This window comes from Schistocerca serialis, chromosome 7, assembly GCF_023864345.2.
Source record: "Schistocerca serialis cubense isolate TAMUIC-IGC-003099 chromosome 7, iqSchSeri2.2, whole genome shotgun sequence".
Classification (NCBI taxonomy): domain Eukaryota; kingdom Metazoa; phylum Arthropoda; class Insecta; order Orthoptera; family Acrididae; genus Schistocerca; species Schistocerca serialis.
Window position 1 is genome coordinate 265112566 of NC_064644.1, and position 25531 is coordinate 265138096.

Consider the following 25531-nt stretch of genomic DNA (forward strand, 5'->3'; position numbering starts at 1 on the left):
ATTTATATGAAACAACTTTACAAACATGGAGTTCATTTAAAACAGTACTAATGATGTAACTGTAAGCCAGAACATGAAAAATCTTCCAGCTGTCAGAATGAACAGCAGAAAACCCTCCAGTTGAAATATTAATAATTTGGATAAACCAAGTAGAGGACGGTAAAACTGAGAAAGCAGTACCACAAGTTGTTTCACATAAAAATAATGTGGAGAGTAAACCATATTTGGTTTACGTCAAATGTACAGCTTTTCAAACAATGAAAAGTCTAAATATCAACAATATTATGAAATGGATAGAGTGCTACTTATCGAAGATAACACATTTAGCTTTCGGGTAACCCTCATCAGAAAAGAATATGCGTGTGCCTCATGTGCATGTGAGTGCTATATCTGGACAAAATGCAAAACCATGTTGAACGAAAGCAGCTACCTGGAGTGGGGTAGGGTACGAATAAGGGGAGGGAAGAATGCTGTCTGGCACAATGTGTAGGGGGTAGATGGTTCCAGGAGGTGGTTTCCAGGTGCAGCATATGGGGGAGGGGGAAAGACTTGGGTGTGTTGGCACAGAGCAGTGCACAATGAGGTTGAGGGGATGTAAAATAGGATGAAGTGACAGGGCAGTGGTGGAAACTGCTCCCCCACATCCACCCATGTGTGCACAATGAGAGGGGGGGGGGGGGGGGGGGGGAGATATGAAATGGGAGGAGGCGATAGGATAGAGGTGGTGGAAAATGGCAGCCTTGTCCTGCTGTCAGTCATCTGGTCCCTGCACACTCCACCAGACAGCAGCACACCCCCCCCCCCCCCCCCCCCCCACCTTCACCCGTACTCTGATATTCAAACCACCTTTGCCCCACTCCAGATTGCTGCACTATCGTTCAAAGTGACACCACATTCTGGCGAAAGATAGAGGTCATGTGTGCATGGGACGTGCTTGCTTGTATGAATGGGTGTGGTTTTTTTGCCGAAAGCTAAATGTGTAAAAGTCGTTTTGTTGTGACTATCTGTAGCTCAGCGCGTCATCTTTATTGTGAGTTGACATCTGACATCTACTGATTTTCAAGGTAAGGTTCATGTGTGCTGTCCCAGTGATTTTGACCTGATTAACTTCTTCTTCTTCTCTCTTTTTTTTTAATTACATGATCTAATTTCCAAAGGAGTTAGATTTAATACAATTCCGAAATAAACTATTCAAGTTTTTGCTTTGTTTGATTTAATGGAACAAGTTTATAAGAATTCTTAATGAATTTGATGGGAAAGCTTCTTTAGCTAAACTCCAAATATAAACATTACTATAGTACCTAAGTACACTGGCTGCATGTTGCAGCGTTCTGTGACATGGAGCTGTCGGCCCCTTCCCAGTGTCCAGGTGGCTTCTGAAGATTTGCAGTGGTATTTTGCATCTGATATTTCCGGTTTTTCCACAACTCCAGCATCCCATTTCAAACAAAGTGAGTTAATATCACCACTACCAGTTTGTGTAATGATGTCACTTCTTTTTAGATAAGGATGTGGCAGAAATGAAAGCCCCACGATGCCCTGATTACCACATGCTTCAGTTACACAGAGAGGTGGATGCTGACTGCAACAGATTTCGCCTCCAAGAACCACTACTGCCTGTTGACAGAGGAAACAGTAAATATACACTATGTTGTGAACTACTAACTAAAATATCTGCTGGACTACGGTAACATTTACCTGAAACTTGCTGGCAGTTTAGATCTGAGTGCCAGACCAAGACTCAAAACTGGAACCTTTGTGTTTTGCAGGCAAGTGCTCTTATCAACTGAACGATTCAAGCACGACTCATAATGTGCACATACAGCCAGTATTACTCGCCCACCTTCCAAACTTTACAGAAGTTGTCCTGCACTGATGTAAGGAAGGATATTGTGGAGAACCTACGGGATTGTTTCCAGAATTAATTCTGGATTCTTTAGTGATTTTTGTCTTATAGCCATTATGCTATGATCCAAGGCATATTTCTGTGCCTATAATTTTGTATTCCAAAGCAAACGACATCATCAAAGGCTATAAAGACCCAGACAGCACTATAAACTTAAACATGTAAACATTAGTAAAGGGTACAGGTAGATTTGCTGAATGAAACATGTTTGGCTGTCAGGAGATCAATGCATGATGTCTTCAATGACTACAGTAGCAGAATATTTTCAAATGATCTTTCACAAAACCCAAAGAGATTCTGGTAATATGTAAAGTCTATTAGTGGCCCCAAAGTTATTGTCCAGTCCCCAGCGAATGAGACAAGAACTGAAAATGAGGCTAGCAAAGCAAAAGCTGAAATGCTTAACTCAATCTTGTACCATTCAAAAGATGAATGGAATAAGTATTAGTATCAGTGGCACAGAGAAACAGCTGAAATCGTTAAAACTAAACAAAGCTCCAGGCCCTGATGGAATCCCTGTCAAATTTTATAATGAATTTGCAGCTGAGCTAGCCCCTCTTCTAACTATAAACTATCGTAGACCCTGCAAACAAAAAACTGTTTCCAAATTTTGGAAAAAGGCACAGCCACACCTATCTACAAGACGGGTAGTAAAAGTGATGCACCGCCAGTATCCTTGACATTGATTTGTTGTAGAATACTAGAACGTATTCTGAGCTCAAACATGAGGTATCTTGAACAGAATGATCTCCTCAATGACAACCAGCATGGATTTTGAACTCATTGATCATGTGAAACCAAATTCTCACTTTTCTCACATGATGTACCGAAAGCTTTGGATCAGGGCAACCAGATAGATGCAATAACCTACACTTATTGTCAAAAGTACAGTCACAGAGTGGTATCAAGTGAAATTTGTGACTGGATTGAGGACTTTTTTGGTATGGATGATGATGATGATGATAATGATGACGATGGGTGGTTTGTGGTGCACTCAATTGCGCGACCATCAACGCCCGTACAAAATCTCAATTTTTTCACTGTCCAATTGAGCCACTGTCATGAATGATGAAGATTATGACGAAATGATGAGGACAACACAAACACCCAGTCCCGGGCAGATAAAATCTTCAACCCGGCTGGGAACCGAACCTAGGACCCTGTGATCCAGAGGTAGCAATGCTGGCCCTAGACCACAAGCTCTGGGCATGTTATCTTGGATTGTCATTGTCATATGTAGAAGTGTGTTGGCACCCTTGCTGTTCCCTGTATATTAATGACCTTGCAGACAATATTAGTAGTAAAGTCAGGCTTTTTGCAGATGATGTGATTTTCTGTAGTGAAGTACTAACTGAAACAAGCTGCATAAATATTCAGTCATATCTTGGTAAGATATCAACATGGCACAGAGATCGGCAACTTGCTGTAACAGTTCAGATATGTAAAATTTTGCACTTCACAAAATGAAAAAACATCCTACGACTTTTATATCGATGAGTCACTGTTGGAATCAGCCAGCTCATACAAATACAAATACCTGGGCTTAACACCTTATAGGGATATGAAATGGAGTGAGCACATAGGTTCAGTCATGGGGAAGTGCGATTAGTCTACAAAGGAGATTTTTTACAAATCACTTGTACGATCAGTTCTATAATATTGCTCAAGTCTGTGGGACCCATACCAGATAGGACTAACAGGATTTTTCAATGTATACAGAGAAAGGCGGCAAGATTGGCAAGAGATACGTTTAATGCGTGGGAGAGTGTTACAGAGATACTGAAGGAACTGAACTGGCAGACTATTGAAGACAGATGTAAATTATGTCGAGTAAGTCCATTAACAATGTTTCAAGAACTGGCTCTAAATGATTACTCTAGGAATATACAACAACCTGCTACATATCGCTCGCATAGGGATTGTGAGGATGAGGTTCATATAATTAGTGCACGCACAGAGGCATTAAAAAAAATCATTCTTCCTGCCTTCCCGCATTCCATACGCGAATGGAACAGGAAGAAACGCTAATAGCTGGTAAAATTGGACATACTCTCTGCCATGCACCTCAAGGTGGTTTGCAGAGTATAGCTGTAGATGTAGAAATTGCATTCTCCCCCTCCCCGGAAGTTGTGTGATCACCTTTAAGCTCTGTATCTTCGTGGTTCTAATATGTCTCAGTCTCTGTGCTTTCTGTACTTCGACCATGTGTGTGTGTGTGTGTAGGAAGAAAAAGACCATGAGCTCAAAGGCTAGTGAACACAGTTTTCTGTTATGTGTGTGTATGCACCAAGTGTCAGTCTCCTACAGGTGAATGGTTGCCTTCCCTAACACGAACTAAAGTAGCAGTATCTTGTGTGTGGCACATTCTTTACTCTGAAGAAACTTTTCTCAATAATGTCATAATTTAAAGATGTTCCTAATTTTCACAATATAAGAGAGATTATATAATATTTTATTAGACACTCTACTGAGGTGTATACGTCAACCTAAAGACAGAATCAAGCCTGGAAATATATCTGACTGCCATCTTTTGTAATTGTTCTGTCAGTGGAAAAGTTATGGAGCTCTACAACCATGGTAAAATATTGCCTTTTGTGAACTACTTGCACGTGTTTAATTTAATTCACCCAAATATAAATACAATGATGTATACTTTTGTAAGGAAATAGAAAATACTATAGACTCATCTTAAAGAATCATAATTACATAAATAACTGAAGCAGTTGAGACAGCCATACCAGATCACAATGTAACAGTTAGGTCAATACTTGCAACTTTAAGCAACTTTTTTTACACACACACCCAACTGTTTCAACAGCTGAAATTTTTTGTATACATCACTGGGCAAAACACATTACATTTTTCTATGTGGGTACTCCACTACATACAATAATTTTTAAATTTTGCACCTCTTTTCATACACACACAATGGAAAGACAAAATATCATTTGGCAGTAAATATAATAAGGATTAATGTAGACAGTCACAAATATGCATCTACATTCACACTCTGTAAACCACGGTGAAGTGCTTGGCAGAGAATAGTTCCCCTCTGCACCATTCACATAAGGAGTGCAGTATACATTACTTCCTGTGGGAGTAATATGTAGGGGGTTGTAGCATAATCCTGTATTCATCATTTAAAGCAAGTTCTTGAAACTTAGGCTTCTCGGGAGAGTTTGCACTTTTTTTAAGTGTCTAGCAATTTTGTTTCTTCATCATCTCTGTCACACTCTCCCATGGGTCAAACAAGCCTGTGACCAGTCACTGCCCTTCTCTGTGCATACTGGTATTCAATATTCCCCATTAGTCCGACTTGGTAGAGATCCCATACACTTGCAAAATATTCTAGGATGGATTACACAAATTATTGGCAAGCATCTCCTTTGAGGACTGGTTCATTGGTAGTATATCAGGGAAATGCAAAGTCTGCCACTTATTTATCTATGACTGAGCTCATATGATCATTCACTTTCATGTCATGTTCATTCAGTTCCATGTCACTACAAAGAGTCACATCCAGGTAGGTATCTGTACGAGTTGACAGTTCCAATTGTTTTTTGTTTTGTGTAAAAAAACAATTTCTGAACATTTAATGCAAGTTGTCAACATCTGCAACACTTTAAAAGTATTATCAAGATTCAACTTAATATTTGTGCTTTTTTCGGACAGTTCTTCATTATAGATAACTGCAACATCAGCAAAAAGTCTAAGGTTACTATTAATATTGCATGCAAAGTCAATAGCAAACAGCGTGAATGGCAGGAATTCAAACACATTTCCCTGGCGTGCATCTGAAGTTACTTCTACATCTGTTGATGACTTCCGTCCAAGATAACATGCTGTGTTCTCCCAACAAAGAAATCCTCAAGCCATTCACAAATTTCACTTGATGCCCCATACAATTGTACTTTTGATAGAAAGCAAAGGTCTGCCTGAGACAATGCTTTTTGGAAATCGAGAAATATGACTTCTACCCAACTGCCTTGATGTGTTGCACCCAGGATGCCTTGTATGAAATGTGAGCTGGGTTTCACATGACTGGCGTTTCACAAATCCATGTTGATTGGCATGGAGAAGGACATTCTACTGAAGGTACCTCATCATGTTTGAAGTCAGAAAATGTCCCGAGGAGGTTCTAAAAAAAATGCATGTTCAAGGATATTTGACGGTAGTTTTGTGACTCACTTGTGATGCCCTTCTTGAAGGCAGAAGACAAGTACGACGTTTGCTTTCTTCCAACTAGATTAGAATAGTTTATCGTTCCACAGATCCATGCAGAGGAGATCCTGGTGGATGTGGAAAATGTCACTTTTTTTTTAAGCTGAAATAACAATACTAATAGTATGAGTATATAAAATACATCATTTTTTAAGCTGAAATACCAATACTAATAGTATGAGTATATACAATACATCATTTGTTTCTATTAAAAAATTCGTCAATGGAGTAGGAGGAGTTGGCCACTAGTAAGTCTTTCAGGCTTCTTTTAAACTGATCTTCATTTCTAACTAAATTTTTTATGTTTGCTGGCAAATTATTGAAGATGTGTTTTCCTGAGTAGCGGACCCCTTTCTGAACTAAAGTAAGTGCTTTTAAGTCCTTGTGCAGATCATTTTTGTTCCTGGTATTGTATGTATGTACTGAGCTGTTTGTTGGAAAAAGAGATATATTATTTAGGACAAATTTCATTAAGGAGTATTTATACTGAGAGGCAGTAGTTAGTAACCCAGTTCTTTGAAGAGGTTTCTACAGGACGGCCGTGAATTTACTCCACAAATAATACGTATTACATGCTTTTGGGCTCTGAAAACTTTTGTTTGACTTTAAGAGTTACCCCAAAATATTATACCATATGACATTACGGAACGAAAATAGGCAAACTATACAAGCTTTTTCATTTTTATGTCACCTATGTCTGCTAACACTCTAATTGCAAATACAGATTTGTTAAGGCGTTTCTGCAGTTCTGTGGTGTGCTCCTCCCAACTGAATTTATTATCAAGTTGTAATCCCAGGAATTTAAAACTGTCAACCCCTTCTGTCTGCTCTTCTTCATACTTTATGCATATGCTGGGTTGAAACCTCTTACAGGTTCTGAACTGCATATAGTGAGTCTTTTCAAAGTTTAATGTCAGTGAGTTGACTTTAAACCATTTATTAATATCCATGAAAATATCATTAGCAGACCTTTCTAGAAGTATACTCGACATACTATTTATTGCAATACTTGTGTCATCTGCAAACAAAACGAACTCTGCTTCTGGCAGTGCAATTGATGAGAGATCATTAATGTACACAAGAAACAGCAATGGCCCTAAAATGGATCCTTGTGGAACACCACATGTAATTTCTTCCCATTCTGATGATGGCTTAATTCACTAGTCCCTTGCACTGACACCCTTTGTTTCCTGTTAGCGAGGTATGACTTGAACCATTTTGCAGTGCTGCCCGTGACACCATAGAATTCTAATTTATTTAAAAGGATGTTGTGGTTCACACAATCAAATGCCTTTGACTAATCACAGAAAATACCTGCTGCTTGTAATTTGTTATTTAAGGAATTAAGTACATTTTCACTGAAGGTGTAAATAGCCTAGCCCTGTAAGGCACAAGTTTTTATTTGAGGGATCTACGGTAGATTATGAGTAAAAACAGGCCTAACTCATCCACAAATTCAGTTTAGGATCTGAGAGAGATGGCCAGTTTTTCTAGGGTTTTGTGAGAGATCTTTCAACAGTATTCTGTTACAGTTGTCACTGAAGTCTCCAACCTTCTTGACAGACAAACACATGTCACTCAGCATCTCCCTAGCTACAGCACCATGCTTTGTTTGACATTTATTACACAGTAGTTTGTTTACGTAGAGGTTTGTTTTACAGTGACTATTCATGGAAGGACCCTCCCATCATGAATTGTTCTACTAACAATAAGCATGTATCTATCAAGTGCATGGCCAACTGTTCTTCTAAACCTGAGCTACAGTTCCTCTACAGGGCGTCCAGCAAAGGAATCCCCGATTTGAAAATTAAATATCTCAAAAACTAATATTGATAGATGAGTGCAACAAATGGTGGTCTATTTATTGTGAAAGTTAGAATTCTCTGTAATTGCAATCGCGCCACAGCTCAGAGTGATCAGGTCCGCCACTGAAATGTGAAAGGAGATTAGCATATTGAAGGGAGAGGTTGAAATCATGTATTCCACTGAAAGATGTGTTTTTCTGTACTAGAATACCACAGGTTAGAACACAGTCCTATGGCAATAAGACACAGTTTTCAAACACAATTTAATGTCCTAAAGGGACGTAATGCAAAAACCGTTCACAAGCTCTTTGCCAAGTTCCAACCAACAGGTAGTGTTGCTGATGATCTAGTGGGGAATGTTGGCCCCCAGGCAAACTGTGCTTACTCCTGAAAATGTTGCCACAGTTCCTGGAATTATTCAGCAAAATCCAAGGAAATCTAATCCAAAGAATTACAGCAGAGACTGGTTTGAAGCTTTCCAGCACACAGAAAATACTGAGACAGAGCATACATATGTTTCCATTCAAAATCCAGTCATCAGGCCATACCTATACGAGTTGTGCAACAGAGGGCTGACTTGGTCAACCAGATCCTCAAAATGACTGATAATAAAGGATTTGATGTTGGCTGCATTTGGTTCACAAGTGAAGCACACTTCCACCTGAATGGAGTCGTGAATGAACAAAAACTGGCGAAGTTTTTGAGAACAGCTACAAGTCGCACTTTGTATTTTTATTGACTGGTTTCACTCTTCAAATGAACAAGAGCATCATCAGAATATATAGTTTAAAGTTAGCTGCCAGCATTAAAGATCACTTTTAAAGTGTCTGACAGCTCTAAAGATTAAACTGGCTTTACTATAGTACTTAAACTTATGTTTAAAGTAAAGTAGTAAATAATGACAATGACAGCCAACTTTAAAAGCAATCTTTAATGCTGTCAGTCAACTTTAAACTGTATATATTAATGATGCTTTTGTTCATTTGAAGAGCAAAACCAGTCAATAAAAAATATGAAGTACGACTAGTGGGTATTTTCAAAAAACTTTGTTTTAACAGTCACTCCCCCTGCAGGCAATGCCCACTCTTGGTAAAAACTGGCGATTTTGGGGGTTTCTAAAATCCTCATTTGTGTGAACTGAAACCTCCGTATTCCTCCAAAGTTACTGTTTGGGCTGCAGTATGCAGCAGAGGCATTATTGATCCTTTTTCATTACCAATCACTATCGAATGTTAGCTTGCAATTTTGGAATATTTGTCACCATACAGCTAGTGTTTGAGGATTGACCAGCCACTAAATGGCTCGTGTGAGATGGGGCCGGCCAGCTTTGCGCTGAACTGTTGTTTCATTTTCTTGATAAATACTTCAGGAATAGAGTCACTGTTTTCGATTATTGCAAATTTACTGGTGCAGGGATGGATTGGCCTTCGTAATCGCCCATCTGACTCCTTGTGACTTACTTTTTCTGGGGCACATTGAAACACTCTGTCTACCGAAACCACCCCATTACACTGGATGAGCCTGAATCGGCGATCTATGTGGCATCTGAGTCCATTTCCATTGGGACACTATGGGATGTGAGGGAAAATTTCACTATCTGTTTACAACTCTGTACTGCAAGCAGTGAACATTTCAAAGCGATTGTGATGTGACTGCAAAGACTGGTTGCAGAGGATGAGTTTAAATATGCAAGTTGATACTGTATGAGCTGCACAGCATATAGTTCCATCTGTTAGCAGATTCTGAACTATTTCAAAACTTTTGTGAAACTTCTGTATAAAATTCTACAGCTTTCATGATAAACATACCTTTTGTTGCACTCATCTATTGATCTTAGTTTTTGACATATTTAATTTTGAAATCAGGAACTCCTTTGCTGGACACCTTCTACAAATTCATCTCCAGAACTAAGGTCCTCTGCACACGGGGCAATTCAAAAGCAACTCTCTGCCAACATGAGTTGGTAATGGGTTGGCAGCAAATCACTTCCTATGTAGTTAAATAGGACTTCGCAGACTGCCAAGTGACTCAATAGTAACATCACTTGTAATACATTGCCACTGACTCTGCACCTGCATTGCCAAGAGATCTGAGTTTTGTCATGCACTTCAACACAGCTCTGGGTTGGATTAATTCGAAGAAAAATGAGTGCTTATGATAAGTAGCTTCATACAGGGATCTGAAGAACATCCCATTTTATACAGCTACAAGGTTCTGCAGGAGAGATTTGACAGAGAAAGTGGGGTATGAAGTGGGAAAAGAATTTCACATTACATTTGTTGTGAACTGTACACCTACTGTTTAAATAAAATTACAGGTATGTCAATAGAAACAACTGTACAAAAAATTGTAAATCTACCGATAGTATTCTTCTGCGTGACTAGCAGCCTCTGTCATTCTGAAAAACTGCATTGTTACATGAAATGAACAGTGAAAAGCCACAAATCTCCGGTGTGAAAAATGAAATGATCTCCAATATGTGTAAATAAAATGGTGTTCACATGCAAATGATTTAATGAGCACAATTCACTATCACCACATTTCCATGTCAATAAATCAAGATATTTTGATTTTCGAAATAAAAGGAAGTGTTATAGTGGAAGAAATAGACTGCACCAATTGCTGTAACATTGTTTAATTATTCTATAAAAAGCTACAAATTTCAAATCTGTTTGCTGCTGCATATGGTCCGCTGTTTATATTTTTTTGGATGTACGTATTACTTCAGAATTTGCTTCATTTATACTCCTTCTCCTCGACACCCACACACGGCAAGTGCAGTTTCTCATTTCTGAGTTGCTGTGTGTGTGGAAATGCATTGCCAGCTAGTCGGCAACTAGTTGCCAAAGTAGATCACCTGCCCATAGCACTCCTTGACAGTCACCCCATGTTTGAATGGCATAAATGTTTCAAATTCCTTACTGTGATATGATACTACTGCCTCTATAACTGATTTGCTTAACACACAAATGCTTCGGCTTATTTTAGTTGCCCTATGTACTTTGGTAATCATTATTACAACTGTCTGATAGTCACTGATACCAGTTTCTATGTGAACATCCTCAAAGAGGTCAGGTCTATTTTTTGCTATTAGATCCAATATAGTCCACCATGAGTGAGTTTCTGAACAATCTGTGCTATGTGGTTCTCAGAGAATGGTTTTAGTAATGTCTCTCAGAACACCATGTCACACTCACCACTTACACAGCTTCAATTTTCTCGGTCGACTGATGGTTGATTAAAGTCTCCTCCAATTATGAAAGTGCAATTGGGGAACTTATGTACAACTGAACTTAGGTTTCCTCTAAAATTTTTGGTTTTATCTGGAGTTGAGTCTGGTGGTCAACAGAAGAATCCAAGTATAAGTTTAAGCCAACCTTGATACTGAGTCTTACCCAACAACCAATCTCACATGCAATTTCAATTTTTATGTCAATAGATTTGAATTTCTTGTCTACTGTGAGAAATACACTACCTCCCTTTAACATTACTCCATCCTTTCGATACACGCTTAAATTTTCCCTGAAAACCTCACTGCTGTTAATTTCAGGTTTTCTGTATCTAGTATTTTATGGGCGCTAATGCTTTTTAGGACTGCTTCAAACTCTGGCATTTTAATGTGAATGCTTTGGCAGTTAATCACTAGGATTCTAATACTCTTGTCCGCTGGGATCATTTCTTTGGATCTTATAATTCTGGGTCCTGGGTCTCTTACAGTTATCATTATATGGACTGGACAGAGTATGTCATAATTAAAAAAACCATACAACCTTGTTTGCACTGCAGACACGGAGTCACAGATACCTGAGTAGCAGTTCTGATGTGTAGTGCACACCTGATCCATTTAGGACGACCCCAAACGCTATGGTCAAGTTCACCATGCCACAGCCTAGCTCGTCACAGAATGATCGAAACCTCTGATTCAGTTTTTCCATTTAACTCAAACCAGGGAGCCATGATCAGTTCTGGGGATGGTGCTACAAATTGTGAGCTTCATTAAAACTCTGTGAGGAAGGCTGGTCTTCTCGACCTTCTCTGCCAGTTATTGGAACGATCCGAGTACAACCTTAGAGCCCAGACACAGGCATAATTTGTTGCAATGTGTGCCACAATCTGCATTTGGTTGCACCCTGTTCCCTCAATGGCTGCCAGAATAGCTTCTTCATCAAGTTGAATGAGGCCCCAGGCATAGACTCTCAGAGCACCTGGTGTTCATTATGGAGTAAAATTATTTGCTGTAAGTTTGAGCTGCTGACATAGATTCCTACCCTTTTGTGTTTGCTTCCTCTTGACACAAGGCGCAACAGGTGAAGTGACTCTCACTGCTGGCAGTTTTTGTTTCAGTCAAAGACAGCATCTCAAACTGCCTGGTTGGGGGAAGGGTACAAAATCCAGGGTTCTCTCTGGTCCTTGTCTCCCCTGTACAGGGCACCTAGCCATATCACAGACACATCACTCACAGTCAAATCGATGAGTAGGGATACAGCCTGTACTTCCTGTAGAAGGGGGGACAAAACCCACAGGAGCAGATGGAACTTACGGAACATTTGGTACCTCTGGTACACAACTCTCTCTCTCTCAACACACCCATCTGTGGCAACTTCCAAGCATTTGACAATAGTCAGGATGATTTCCAGCTGCTTATGAACATCAACTGACTTCTCCCCTGTTTGAGAACAGCTTTCACAGTGGGGTTTGCTTTGTGGCTGGTGCAGTGGTTAACAGAACAGTAAACAAATAACTTTAAAATAAGCTTTCTGATTGTCTTTTAATTTCTGGTTCTGTTAACCTAAAAATATTACTAATCTCCTTAAGAAATGAAGCAATAAATATGCATAATGAGATTTCTATAAATACAACAGAGAAAGCTAGGATAAAAGTTACTAATTTCCTGAAACTTGTTTGAGGTTGTAGGTGCTAACAAATGACAAAAACAGCAGTAATTTATGATAAATGCACACAATATACATTCATGTTGAAAGGGAAAGCTAAATGTAAAATGATGTGCTACAGTAACAAATTTAAAAAAGCTGAATTACCACACAAACTGTGAATGACACTTGTAACTTCTGAAAATCTTCAAAAAATACATATTTATTCATGTTAATATACACAAAATACATTTTTATGGCACAAATGGTATGAAAATACACAATATATCACAGCACACGCATGAATTTTGATACAGTCAACTTGGAAAACATATTTAAATTTTACGCCAAGTTTTTGGACGTACGTTTTTGAGGTGATTTTATCTGACACTCCTAACTTTCCTTGGACACAAAGGTAATATCGGCCATCTGCTTATATATGTTAGTAAGTAAACAAACATGCAAACTGTGTGGATTTTGCACTTAGCTGATTTTGTATCACCTTTTACACTAGGGTGCCAAAGATGAACATTGCAGTGTTAGTATATCTCACAAAAATGACGTAAAATGTGTACCACAGCGATGCATGTCTTCTGCATGGGGTGGCTAACTATAAAATGGCATGTGGGGATAGGTGAGAAGAAAAGAAAATAAGTTTTTATGTCAATGAAGTACTTAATGTTTCCAAAGAGAAGAAAAAGTAAAACTTGGAGAAATGTATCATAAAAACAACCAGATGAATAATTTATAGAAAAGTGGCTCAAAAAACTATTTTATGCCTATGGTACTGTACAGCACAAGATAAAATACTGTGATTTCTTCTGCCTGATATTTACTAATATATTATTATAAAGAAAAATAGAAATGAACTTTTGTGAAAACAATTAAAATAGAACATGAGTAATTTCTGAAAGTATGAAGCTTTTAACTACCTACCTGCTGGGTACAGGAAACACAAATAATCTCAGATTTTGTTCCTTGGAGTGGAACAGTCTGACCCATCAATAAGTGTCCATTTAGCATGTGTGTCCATCGACGCACAGGCTGTGGCGCTAGAGTTGGCCACCTTTTGTCGACCTGCAGCAGGCTGTGGGTAGTGCCGATGTACAACTGATGGTGCAGCTGTGATGGCACCAAAAGTGAGACTTCCTCGCATGACCACTCCAGTGGGAGCTTGTGTTTGGTGCTCGCAAGGCAAATTCCTTTACTCTTACTAAGTCCGCACTATAAAAATACAGTAAAAAACTGAGTGCTGCTTATCTGTGCGAGAAATAAAAATGCAAAACATTCATGACACTTATGAATACATACATGTAAATATTACTTTTCTCCAGTAGGTTTCTACAGCCACAAGTTGGCAATCCAAAATGAAAAGCAGCTAGTGTATTCACTGTAGCAAAGAACAAATAAGAACAGAAAAACACAAAATATTGTTTATTAATTTGTTTCCTGCCTTCTATGTACTTCATAAATACCAACGTACTCCCAAATCAGAAAAATTACAATGGGTTCCTCAATTCTAATCCTCCACAAGAATGAAAAGAATGAATATTATGGATCAGCATCCAGTTGATGACAAGCTCATTAGAGATGTAGAACAAGTTTGGGCTGGAGAAGAACTCACTCATGCCCTTTCTAAGCATTCACCTTAGGCATTTTATGGAAACTATAAACCGCCACCCTCCTTAATAAGTGTCCAGTGTGCTACCACAGTGTCACATCAATCAATCAGCATGGATGAAGAGATATCATCAATCTTCATATTGGTAAACAATATCAAACTGGATGAGAAAAATGCAGTCTTTTATGATAAAGCCAGAAATGGTATTTTGCTGCAAATAATCACAATAAATCAGGTGCAACATTATCATGTACTTACGTGTGCAAAATTATCATGCACAAATACTTACATTTCAGTGAAAAAAGGAGAGGGTGATGGAGAGGGGTAAGGCAGGAGGCGGAGGGGAATGGGCAGTGGGCACTGTAGGAGTGAGACAGAGAGAGGGAGAGAGAAATCTGAACTTACCCTGATATCGTGCCAAGTAACACAACAGTTGTCGGCAACAACAACCTGGTTGATGTCATTTTTATCATACCACACACCACACCAGCTACTTCCAGTTTCTTTCTGGCAGTTTATATTGCGAGCAGCTCTGCCTTCCAGCAGGGGTATCCTGAATGAAAGGAAATATTACATGTATGTAGAGGTCAAAATAAAATTCAGTCTATATAAGTAAGTTGGGAGGACGAATGTAGACAAATAAAAGATCAAAATTAGGAATTCAGTAGTATGAACGCACTGGCAGAGCTTTAGTATGTTTACAGCCTGCTAATGAAAGGATGAATAGTAGCTGCTCAGACATACAAACAGGTTCAAAGAAAATTGTGCTCGTGTAAGGGTGAGTCACTGCAAGAACAAAACAGCTTTCTTCAGATACTATTATGCTGCTAAAATGCTTGAAGACATGTGAAGACGTGCACGCGCCCGCTTGCGCTCTCTCTCTCTCTCTCTCTCTCTCTCTCTCTCTCTCTCTCTCTCTCTCTCTCACACACACACACACACACACACCATTTCATGTGAGTCTGTGCAATGCACACATGAAATAAGAAGTTGTTAATACAATAGGAAAGGATAGATTGCTACTCACCACATAGAGGAGGCACTGAGTTGTAGATAGGCACAATGAAAAGAGTGCTAAACATTCAAGCTATAGGACAAAGAAGTTGTTCTTCAAAAATAGAAAACACACATACATTTACAAAAGCGCAACTCACAAACAAATGGCCATTGTCTCTGGCTGTGTCCCAGCTCAACATCCATCCTTGCCTTCCCATCGTTTGAAGTTGTTAATACATTACACTGAAGGCTACTTACACTCACTTGGTAGTCTTTCAGTTATCTTTCACCAGCTTGTAATAATGTATTCAGGACATCATATTAGAACAAGCTGCATTTTCCACAGAATATTGGTCTTATTTTCTCTCAATATTTCAGTGCAAGTACAAGCATGTCCAACAATATAAACTGGTATGTAGCAACTGTCCTATTAACCACAGACACTGCCAAGGTGGGATGGCTTGTGTGTGTCAATGATACAGATAGCCATACTGTAGGTGCAGTCACCACGGATGCATATCTGTGGAGAGCCCAGACAAATATGTGGTTCCTGGAAAGGGGCAGCAATCTTTTCAGTAACTTCAGAGGCAACAGGGTGGATGACTGAATGAACTGGTCTTGTAACATCAGCTAACATGGTCTTCCTGCGCTGGTACTGCAAATGGCTGAAAGCATGGGAAAACTGCAGCTGTTATACTTTTCCCAAGGGCTTGCAGCTCTACTATGTGTTTAAATGATGATGGCATCTCCTTAGGTGGAATATTCCAGAGGTAAAATATTCCCCCATTTGGATCTCAAGGCCTGATCTATTCAGGAGGATGTAGTCATTAGGAAAAACAAAACTGGCATTTCGCCGACTGTAGTGTGGAATATTAGACCACTTAAAAGGATAGCTGCATTAAAAAAATTGAAAAGGGAAACGGATAGATTATAGTTAGACACAATGAAGTCTGGTGGCACGATGAAAAGGATTACTGGTCACATGTGTAAGAGTTATACGTAAAATAAGGGAAAGGCAACCACTCACCTATAGCAGGCCATGCATGTAGCACAGAGACATGTAACACGGGACAGCAGCCACACTAACTTTTGAGCTCTTGCTCTTTTTCTTGCGAAAGTACACACATTCACACACACAACCACACCGACACCCAAACGGACTCCCATGGCCATGGTGGTATACAGGGTTATAAACAAGAAATGAAACAGAGGTAATGCAGGAATACGTCTAATAATGAATAAGAAACTATGAATGTGGGTAAGATACTATGAACAACATAGTGAACACATTATCATAACAAAGATAGACACAAGGTCAATACCCACCACACTAGTACAATTTTATATGCCAACTAGTTCAAAGATGATGAAGAGATTGAAAGAATATATTGTGATATAAAAGAAATTATTCAGATAGTTACCAGGTGTACCAGTATGAAATGAACGTTAAGATACAAATGTGTCGATAGGAAATATTTGTTGTGAATGAGCCTTAACTTTTTTGTGTTTGGTTGGTATGACATCTGTCAAAGATATTTAGTATACATCAAATCATGGAACAAACAACATCATATGTTTTCATCGTGTTAACAATGTCGAATTTTGTACCGGAAAGTGATGATTTGGGGAAAGCATTAATTTTTTGTTTTCATTTGAAAAAAAGTGCTGCAGAGTCACATCGAATGCTTGTTGAGGCATATGGTCATCATGCTCTATCAGAAGCAACATGCAAAAGATGGTTTCAATGGTTCAGAAATAATGATTCTGATGTAAGAAATGAAGAACGTGGAAGACCACCAAAAAAGTTTGAAGACGCCGAATTGCAAGCAATATTGGATGAAGATGATATTTTGAGTCAGAAGGAAATGGCAGCAATGCTAAATGTTGAAAGCTATGGAAAAGATCCAAAAGTGTGGAAAATGGGTGCCACATGAATTGAATGAAAGACAGATGGAAAACCGAAAAACCATTTGTAAATTTTGCTTCAAAGACATGAGAGAAAATTAATTTTGCATCAAATTGTTACCGGCGATGAAAAATTGATTTATTTTAAGAATCCTAAATGGGAAAAATCATGCGTTAATCCGGGACAACCATTAACATCGACTGCAAAACCAGGTTGATTCGGCAAGAAGACAATGCTCGGTGTTAGGTGGGATCAGAAAAGTGTGGTGTATCATGAGCTTCCAAAACCCGGTGAAACTGTGAATACTAATCACTACAGACAACAAATGATCAATTTGAACTATGCATTGATCGAAAAAAGACCAGAATGGGCCAGAAGACATGGCAAAGCAATTTTTTTACATGACAATGCACCTGCACACAAAGCAAAACTGGTTCAGGATACAAGCAAAACACTTGGCTGGGAGCTGCTACCCCACCCGCCGTATTCACCAGACTTGGCCCCTTCTGACTACCATTTGTTTTTCCATCAATGGGACACGCATTGGCTAAGGAACACTTCAATTCCTACGAAGAAGTCAAAAATTGGGTGTCTGATTGGTTTGCTTCAAAAGACAAACATTTATATTGATGTGGTGTCCACAAATTGCCAGAAAGGTGGTCAAAATGTATAGAAAGCAATGGTCAGTACTTGGAATAAAATTTTTTTACTTTTCAATTCAAAATTACTGTATCATTACAAAAAAAAAAAAAAAAAAAAAAAAAAAAAAACGCTCATTTCATACCGGTACACCTGGTAAGTGAGAGAAAAACTTAAATTGTGATGAGTGACTGGAGTTCGGCAGTACAAGAGGAAGAGAAGGACAAATAGCAGGCGAATATACGCTGAGGAAAAAAGAACGAAAGTGAAGCTGTTCTTGTTGTGTTCTTCAGTCCAGAGAGTGGTTTGATGCAGCTTTCCATGCTACTTTATCGTTGAAAGCTTCTTCATTTCCCAGTACCCACTGCAACCTACATACTTCTGAGTCTGCTCACTGCATTCATCTCTTGGTCACCCTCTATGATTTTTATCCTCCATGCTGCCCTCCAATACTAAATTGGTGATCCCTTGATGTCCTACCAACCGATCCCTTCTTCTAGTCAAGTTGTGCCACAAACTCCTCTTCTCCCCAATTCTATTCAATACCTCCTCATTAGTTATGTGATCTACCCATCTAATCTTCAGCATTCTTCTGTAGCACCACATTTCGAAAGCTTCTATTATCTTCTTGTCCAAACTATTTCTTGTCCACGTTTCACTTTCTTACATGGCTACACTCCATACAAATAATTTCAGAAATGTCTTCCTGACACTTGAATCTATACTCGATGTCAAAAAATTTATCTTCTTCAGAAACGCTCTCCTTGCCATTGCCAGTCTACATTTTATATCCTCTCTACTTTGACCATCATCAGTTATTTTGCTCCCCAAATAGCAAAAATCATCTACTGCATTAAGTGTCTCATTTCCTAATCTAATTCCCTCAGCATCACCCAACTTAATTCAATTACATTCCATTATCCTCGTTTTGCTTTTGTTGCTGTTCATCTTATATCCTCCTTTCAAGACGTTGTCCATTCCATTCAACTGCTCTTCCAAGTCCTTTGCTGTCTCTGACAGAATTACAATGTCATCGGCGAACCTCAAAGTTTTTATTTCTTCTCCATGGATTTTAATTCCTACTCCTAATTTTTATTTTGTTTCCATTACTGCTTGCTCAATATACAGATTGAATAACATTGAGGATAGGCTACAACCCTGTCTCACTCCCTTCCCAACCACTGCCTCCCTTTCATTTAATAGTCATGGGTGACTGGAATTCGAAAGTAGGAAAAGGGAGAGAAGGAAGTGTAGTAGGTGAATATGGACTGGGGGTAAGAAATGCAAGAGGAAGCCGTCTTGTAGAATTTTGCACAGAGCACAACTTAATCATAGCTAACACTTGGTTCCAGAATAATAAAAGAAGGTTGTATACATGGAAAAAGCCTGGAAATACTGACAGGTTTCAGATAGATTATATAATGGTAAGACAGAGATTTAGGAGCCAGGTTTTAAATTGTAAGACATTTCCAGGGGCAGGTGTCGACTCTGACCACAATCTATTGGTTATTAACTGTAGATTAAAACTGAAGAAACTGCAAAAAGATGGGAATTTAAGGAGATGGGACCTGGATAAACTGACTAAACCACAGGTTGTACAGAGTTTCAGGGAGAGCATAAGGGAACAATTGACAGGAATGGGGGAAAGAAATACAGTAGAAGAAGAATGGGTAGCTCTGAGGGATGAAGTAGCGAAGGCAGCAGAGGATCAGGTAGATAAAAAGATGATGGCTAGTAGAAATCCTTGGGTAACAGAAGAAATATTGAATTTAATTGATGAAAGGAGAAAATAAAAAATGCAGTAAATGAAACAGGCTAAAAGGAATACGTACGTCTCAAACATGAGATCGACGGGAAGCGCAAAATGGCTAAGCAGGGATGGCTAGAGGACAAATGTAAGGATGTAGAAGCTTATCTCACTAGGGGAAAGATAGATACTGCCTATAGGAAAATTAAAGAGACCTTTGGAGAAAAGAGAACCAGTTGTACGAATATCAAGAGCTCAGATGGAAACCCAGTTCTAAGCAAAGAAGGGAAAGCAGAAAGGTGGAAGGAGTATATAGAGGGTCTATACAAGGGTGATGTACTTGAGGACCACATTATGGAAATGGAAGAGGATGTAGATGAAGATGTAATGGGAGATACAATACTGCGTAAAGAGTTTGACAGAGCACTTAAAGACCTGAGGCGAAACAAGGCCCCAGGAGTAGACAACATTCCATTAGAAGTACTGATGGCCTTGGGAGAGCCAGTCCTGACAAAACTCTACCATCTGGTGAGCAAGATGTATGAGACAGGCGAAATACCCTCAGACTTGAAGAATAATATAATAATTCCAATCCCAAAGAAAGCAGGTGTTGACAGATGTGAATATTACCAAACTATCAGTTTAATAAATCACGGCTGCAAAATGCTAATGTGAATTCTTTACAGACGAATGGAAAAACTGGTAGAAGCCGACCTCGGGGAGATCAGTTTGGATTCCATACAAATATTGGAACATGTGATGCAATACTGACCCTATGACTGATCTTAGAAAATAGGTTAAGGAAAGGCAAACCTACTATTCTTGCATTTTGTAGACTTTGAGAATGCTTTTGACAATGTCGACTGGAATACTCTCTGTCAAATTCTGAAGGTGGCAGGGGTAAAATACAGGGAGCGAAAGGCTATTTACAATTTGTACAGAAACAGATGGCAGTTATGAGAGTCGAGCGGCATGAAAGGGAAGCAGTGGTTGGGAAGGAAGTGATACAGGGTTGTAGCTTCTCCCCGATGCTATTCAGTGTGTATATTGAGCAAGCAGTAAAGGAAACAAAAGAAAAGTTCGGAGTAGGCATTAAAATCCATGGAGAAGAAATAAAAACTTTGAGGTTCGCCGATGACATTGTAATTCCGTCAGAGACAGCAAAGGACTTGGAAGAGCAGTTGAACGGAATGGACAACGTCTTGAAAGGAGGATATAAGATGAACAGCAACAAAAGCAAAACGAGGATAATGGAATGTAATTGAATTACGTTGGGTGATGCTGAGGGAATTAGATTAGGAAATGAGACACTTAAGGTAGTAAAGGAGTTTTGCTATTTAGGGAGCAAAATAACTGATGATGGTCAAAGTAGAGAGGATATAAAATATAGACTGGCAATGGCAAGGAAAGCATTTCTGAAGAAGAGAAATTTGTTAACATCGAGTATAGATTTTAAGTGTCAGGAAGTCGTTTCTGAAAGTATTTGTATGGAGTGTAGCCATGTATGGAAGTGAAACATGGGCAATGAATAGTTTGGACAAGAAGAGAATAGAAGCTTTTGAACTGTGGTGCTACAGAAGAATACTGAAGATTAGATGGGTAGATCACATAACTAATGAGGAGGTATTGAATAGAATTGGGGAGAAGAGGAGTTTGTGGCACAACTTGACAAGAAGAAGGGACCAGTTGGTACGACATGTTCTGAGGCATCAGGGGATCACAAATTTAGCATTGGAAGGCAGCGTGGAGGTTAAAAATCATAGAGGGAGACCAAGAGATGAATACACTAAGCAGATTCAGAAGGATGTAGGTTGCAGTAGGTACTGGGAGATGAAGAAGCTTGCACAGGATAGAGTAGCATGGAGAGCTGCATCAAACCAGTCTCAGGACTGAAGACCACAACACATTTTACCCCTGCCACCTTCAGAATTTGAAAGAGAGTATTCCAGTCAACATTGTCAGAAGCTTTCTCCAAGTCTACAAATTCTAGAAACGTGGGTTTGCCTTTCCTTAATCTATCTTCTAAGATGAGTCGTAGGGTCAGCATTGCCTCATGTGTTCTAACATTTCTATAGAATCCAAACTGATCTTCCCCGAGGTCAGCTTCTACCAGTTTTTCCATTCGTTTGTAAAGAATTCGCATAGTATTTTGCAGCTGTGACTTATTAAACTGATAGTTCGGTAATTTTCACATCTGTCAACACCTACTTTCTTTGGGATTGGAATGTTATATTCTTCTTGAAGTCTGACTGTATTTCGCCTGTCTCATATATCTTGCTCACCAGATGGTAGAGTGTTGTCATGGCTGGTTCTCTACTCTGTCAGTAGTTCTAATGGAATGTTGTCTACTCCCGGGGCCTTATTTCTACTTAGGTCTTTCAGTGCTCTGTCAAACTCTTCACGCAGTATCATATCTCCCATTTCATCTTCATCCACATCCTCTTCCATTTCCGTAATATTGTCCTCAAGTACATCGCCCTTGTGTAGATCATCTATATACTCCTTCCACCTTTCTGTTTCCCTTCTTTGCTTAGAACTGGCTTTCCATCTGAGCTCTTGATATTCACACAAGTGGTTGTCTTTTCTCCAAAGGTCTCTTTAATTTTCTTGTAGGCAGTATCTATCTTACCCTTGGCGAGATATGAATGTGAAGCTACCTGGTAGAATTTTGCACAGAGCATAGTTTAATCACCACTAACACTTAGTTTAAGAATCATGAGAGAAGGTTGTATATGTGCATGAGACCTGGAGAAACTATAAGGTTTCAGACTGACAGAGATTCCAGAACCATATTTTAAACTGTAAGACATTTCTAGGAGCAGATGAGGACTATAAAGATAATTTACTGGTTATGAACTGCTGATTAAAAATGAAGAACTTGCTCAGAATTTTTCATATTGAGAAAATGGAAGTTCAGAGAGAAGAAATAAAAAATCTGCTCTCTGCTGCAAGACCGAGACTACAGGAAACTCAACAAGGACCAGGAAAACCGTGGCACTACTGAAGGACTCAGATCTACCAGAGGCAGTGAAGAAACAGCTGTATCCCAGAGTGCCAACGACACCGTGCCTGTATGGGTTTCCCAAGATTCACAAAGACGAGGTACCTCTACGGTCGATTCTGGACATTATCAACTTGCACAGTTATGGACTGGCCAAATACCTAGCGACACGGTTAAAACCACTGGTGGGACACTGCATTCCTCACATGAAAAACTCCGCAGATTTTGTGAGAATAGTGAAGGACATCCGAATACAGAGAGATGACCTACTCGTGAGCTTCGACGTCATCTTCTTGTTCACGAAAGTACCTCTACAAGATGTCTTGGCACTCCTTAACCAGCACTTCGAGGATGAAACAACGAAGCTCTTTGAATATGCACTTACGACCACCTACTTCAAGTGCAATGGACAGCATTATGAACAAGTGGATGGAATGGCCATGTAATCTCCCCTTGCTTCAGGGATCACAAATCTTTATATGGAACACTTTGTGCCGGCAACGCCTGTTCCGAATGCCGCTACACCACCTTCGGCTCTATCTGACGCTCGGGATCTTGGTATCTCTCAATACTCACAATGCAGCCCTCTCACCGTCATCGAGATGCCAGCATGAGAACGGACGCCACCAGGAGACGTGCCCATGCACGAACCGGATGACCATCCTCTGTCAGAGCAAATCTACTTGCCTCCTCCTCCAACAGACGCCGACACATCGCCCATGTCTCCCATCATATCAACTGGACTTGCCGCAATGGGCAGATTGGTGCAGGGGTCCCAGCAGATTCGACCCCTACGTCTCCTGTCATCTCGACCCGTTATCATCGGGGACACTTCCATCCGTACGGGAAGCCTCCTCCTCAAGACTTTACGGCGAGTCAAACAACGCCTATGGACGTTAGCCATCTCCAGGACACCTCCATCAAGACCAAAGCAACAATTTCAAAGGGGGGAAAAGTGTTGTGACTCGCCGATCATTCAAAGTGCCGCCGTGCAATTACGCGCGTCCTCTACGTGCGGCGCTGTCTGCCAACCATGCAGCAGCTGTGCCACCTAAGCGGCCAGCCGAGTAGTGCGGCCGCTAGACTGGGACTCGGTGCTCATTCGAATGCTAATGTGTACACATGTCTTGCTTGTCAACTTACTCTGTGACTTATATGTCTTGTGTTGTTCTGAAATATATTTGTTAAACTTGACGTTATAACATACACAACCTAAGAGAGGTATTTCAGAAAAACAGTAATATCAGAAATTGAGTCCGCCTTGATGCAAAACACCTTGTTATTTGTTTATTTCTTTATTATCCCAAACTAGTTTTGGCGTTCAGAAAAATGGGTACAGTGAAACACAGATTGGTAAGGCCTTCAAGAGAAGACAGGCTGACAAATTTTGGGAAGAGGAAAAGGAAGATAAGAAGAGACTTGCCTTTTTCTGCCATATTTGGGGCCTCTGTCAGCCAAACTCTAGAGTCTACTGAGAAAATCGAACATAAATACTGTCTTCCAACCACCACTGAAGACAAAAGAGATGCTGGGCTCAGCTAAAGACCCACTCAAACTCAACACATCTGGCATATATAGCATTGCCTGCGAATGTGGTGTACAGCACATTGGACAAAAGCAGCGCTGCATCTCAAAAAGGTGCGAGGAACACATCAGACACGTCCGACTTGGACAGACAGATAAATCTGCTATAGCTGAACATAGTATCAAAGAAACCCACACCTTTGATTTCAAGAACACCAGGGTGCTGTGCCAAGCCGGGAGCTATTGGGACAGCATCATTAAAGAATCAATAGAAATATGGGTCCACGAGAATCTTGTGAACAGGGATGAAGGTTATCAACTGAGTGTGGCCTGGAATCCAGCTTTAGCCACAATATGCTATGAATGCACCAAGAACCATCCAGCTCACGAGACGCAACCAGAATTCTCTGACGGAGACACGAACGCTGCACCCGCTTCCTCCTACACCCCTCCCATTGGCTCTCCTGGATCCAGCCTCACGTGGCCAGGTGGTGGGGAGCACACCACAGGTATAAAGGGACCGGCGACCGCAAAGTCTTGGCACTTCGCCAGAAGATGACGAGTACGTCACTTGTCGAATGTCGCAGTTTGAAGACACCACCACCTGGCTGGTATTTATTCACAAGAAACAAAAACCTTTCAGTTTGTTGGTAACATTACAATTCCATCAGAAACAGCAAAGAATTTAGAGGTTCAGTTGCACAGAATGGCCCTTGTCTTGAAAGGAGGATATAAGATGAAATAATGGAAATGCCATGTAGGAGTATTGACAACATAGGAAAAGACAGATTGCCACTTACTGTAAAGAAGACATGTTATGTTGGAGACAGACAGAAATAATTAAAAGACACTTACACAAAGCTTTCAGCTTTAGCCTTCTTCAGCAAATGAGGAACACTCAGCATTCACAAACACAAGCAAGCACACCTCATGCACACATGACCACCAATTCCAGCAGCTCGTGCTAAAATGGCAAGCTTTTGTCTTTTAATTGTGTCTGCCTGTAACTTAACATGTCTTCTTTACAGTAAGTAGAAATCTATCTTTTCCTACATTATGGATATAAGAAGAACATTAACAAAACCAAAACAAGGGAAATGCAATGTAGTCAAATTAAATTAGACGATGCTGAGGAATTAGATCAGGAAATGAGGCAATAAAAGTAGTAGATGAGTTTTGTTATTTGAGCAGCCAAACAATGTATGATGATAGAAATAGAGAGGACATAAAATGTAGAATGAGAATCACGAGAAAAAGTTTCTAAAGAAGAGAAATTTGTTACCTTGAATATAGC

General features: G+C 39.8%; 1 protein-coding gene across 2 annotated transcripts in view; it reads right to left on the minus strand.

The window, feature by feature from the left end:
- Positions 1–25531, minus strand: part of LOC126412859 (uncharacterized) — a 126951-nt gene that overhangs the window by 1036 nt on the left and 100384 nt on the right. Inside the window, exons 7-9 of one of the 2 annotated variants that reach the window (XM_050082723.1) lie at positions 14830–14977; positions 13740–14027; positions 1302–1617 (exon numbers count right to left, since the gene is read on the minus strand). In XM_050082723.1, the coding sequence (XP_049938680.1) occupies positions 1302–1617; positions 13740–14027; positions 14830–14977 (752 nt within the window). The remainder of the gene's footprint in view (positions 1–1301; positions 1618–13739; positions 14028–14829; positions 14978–25531) is intronic. The other variant, XM_050082724.1, reaches the window with a different exon arrangement.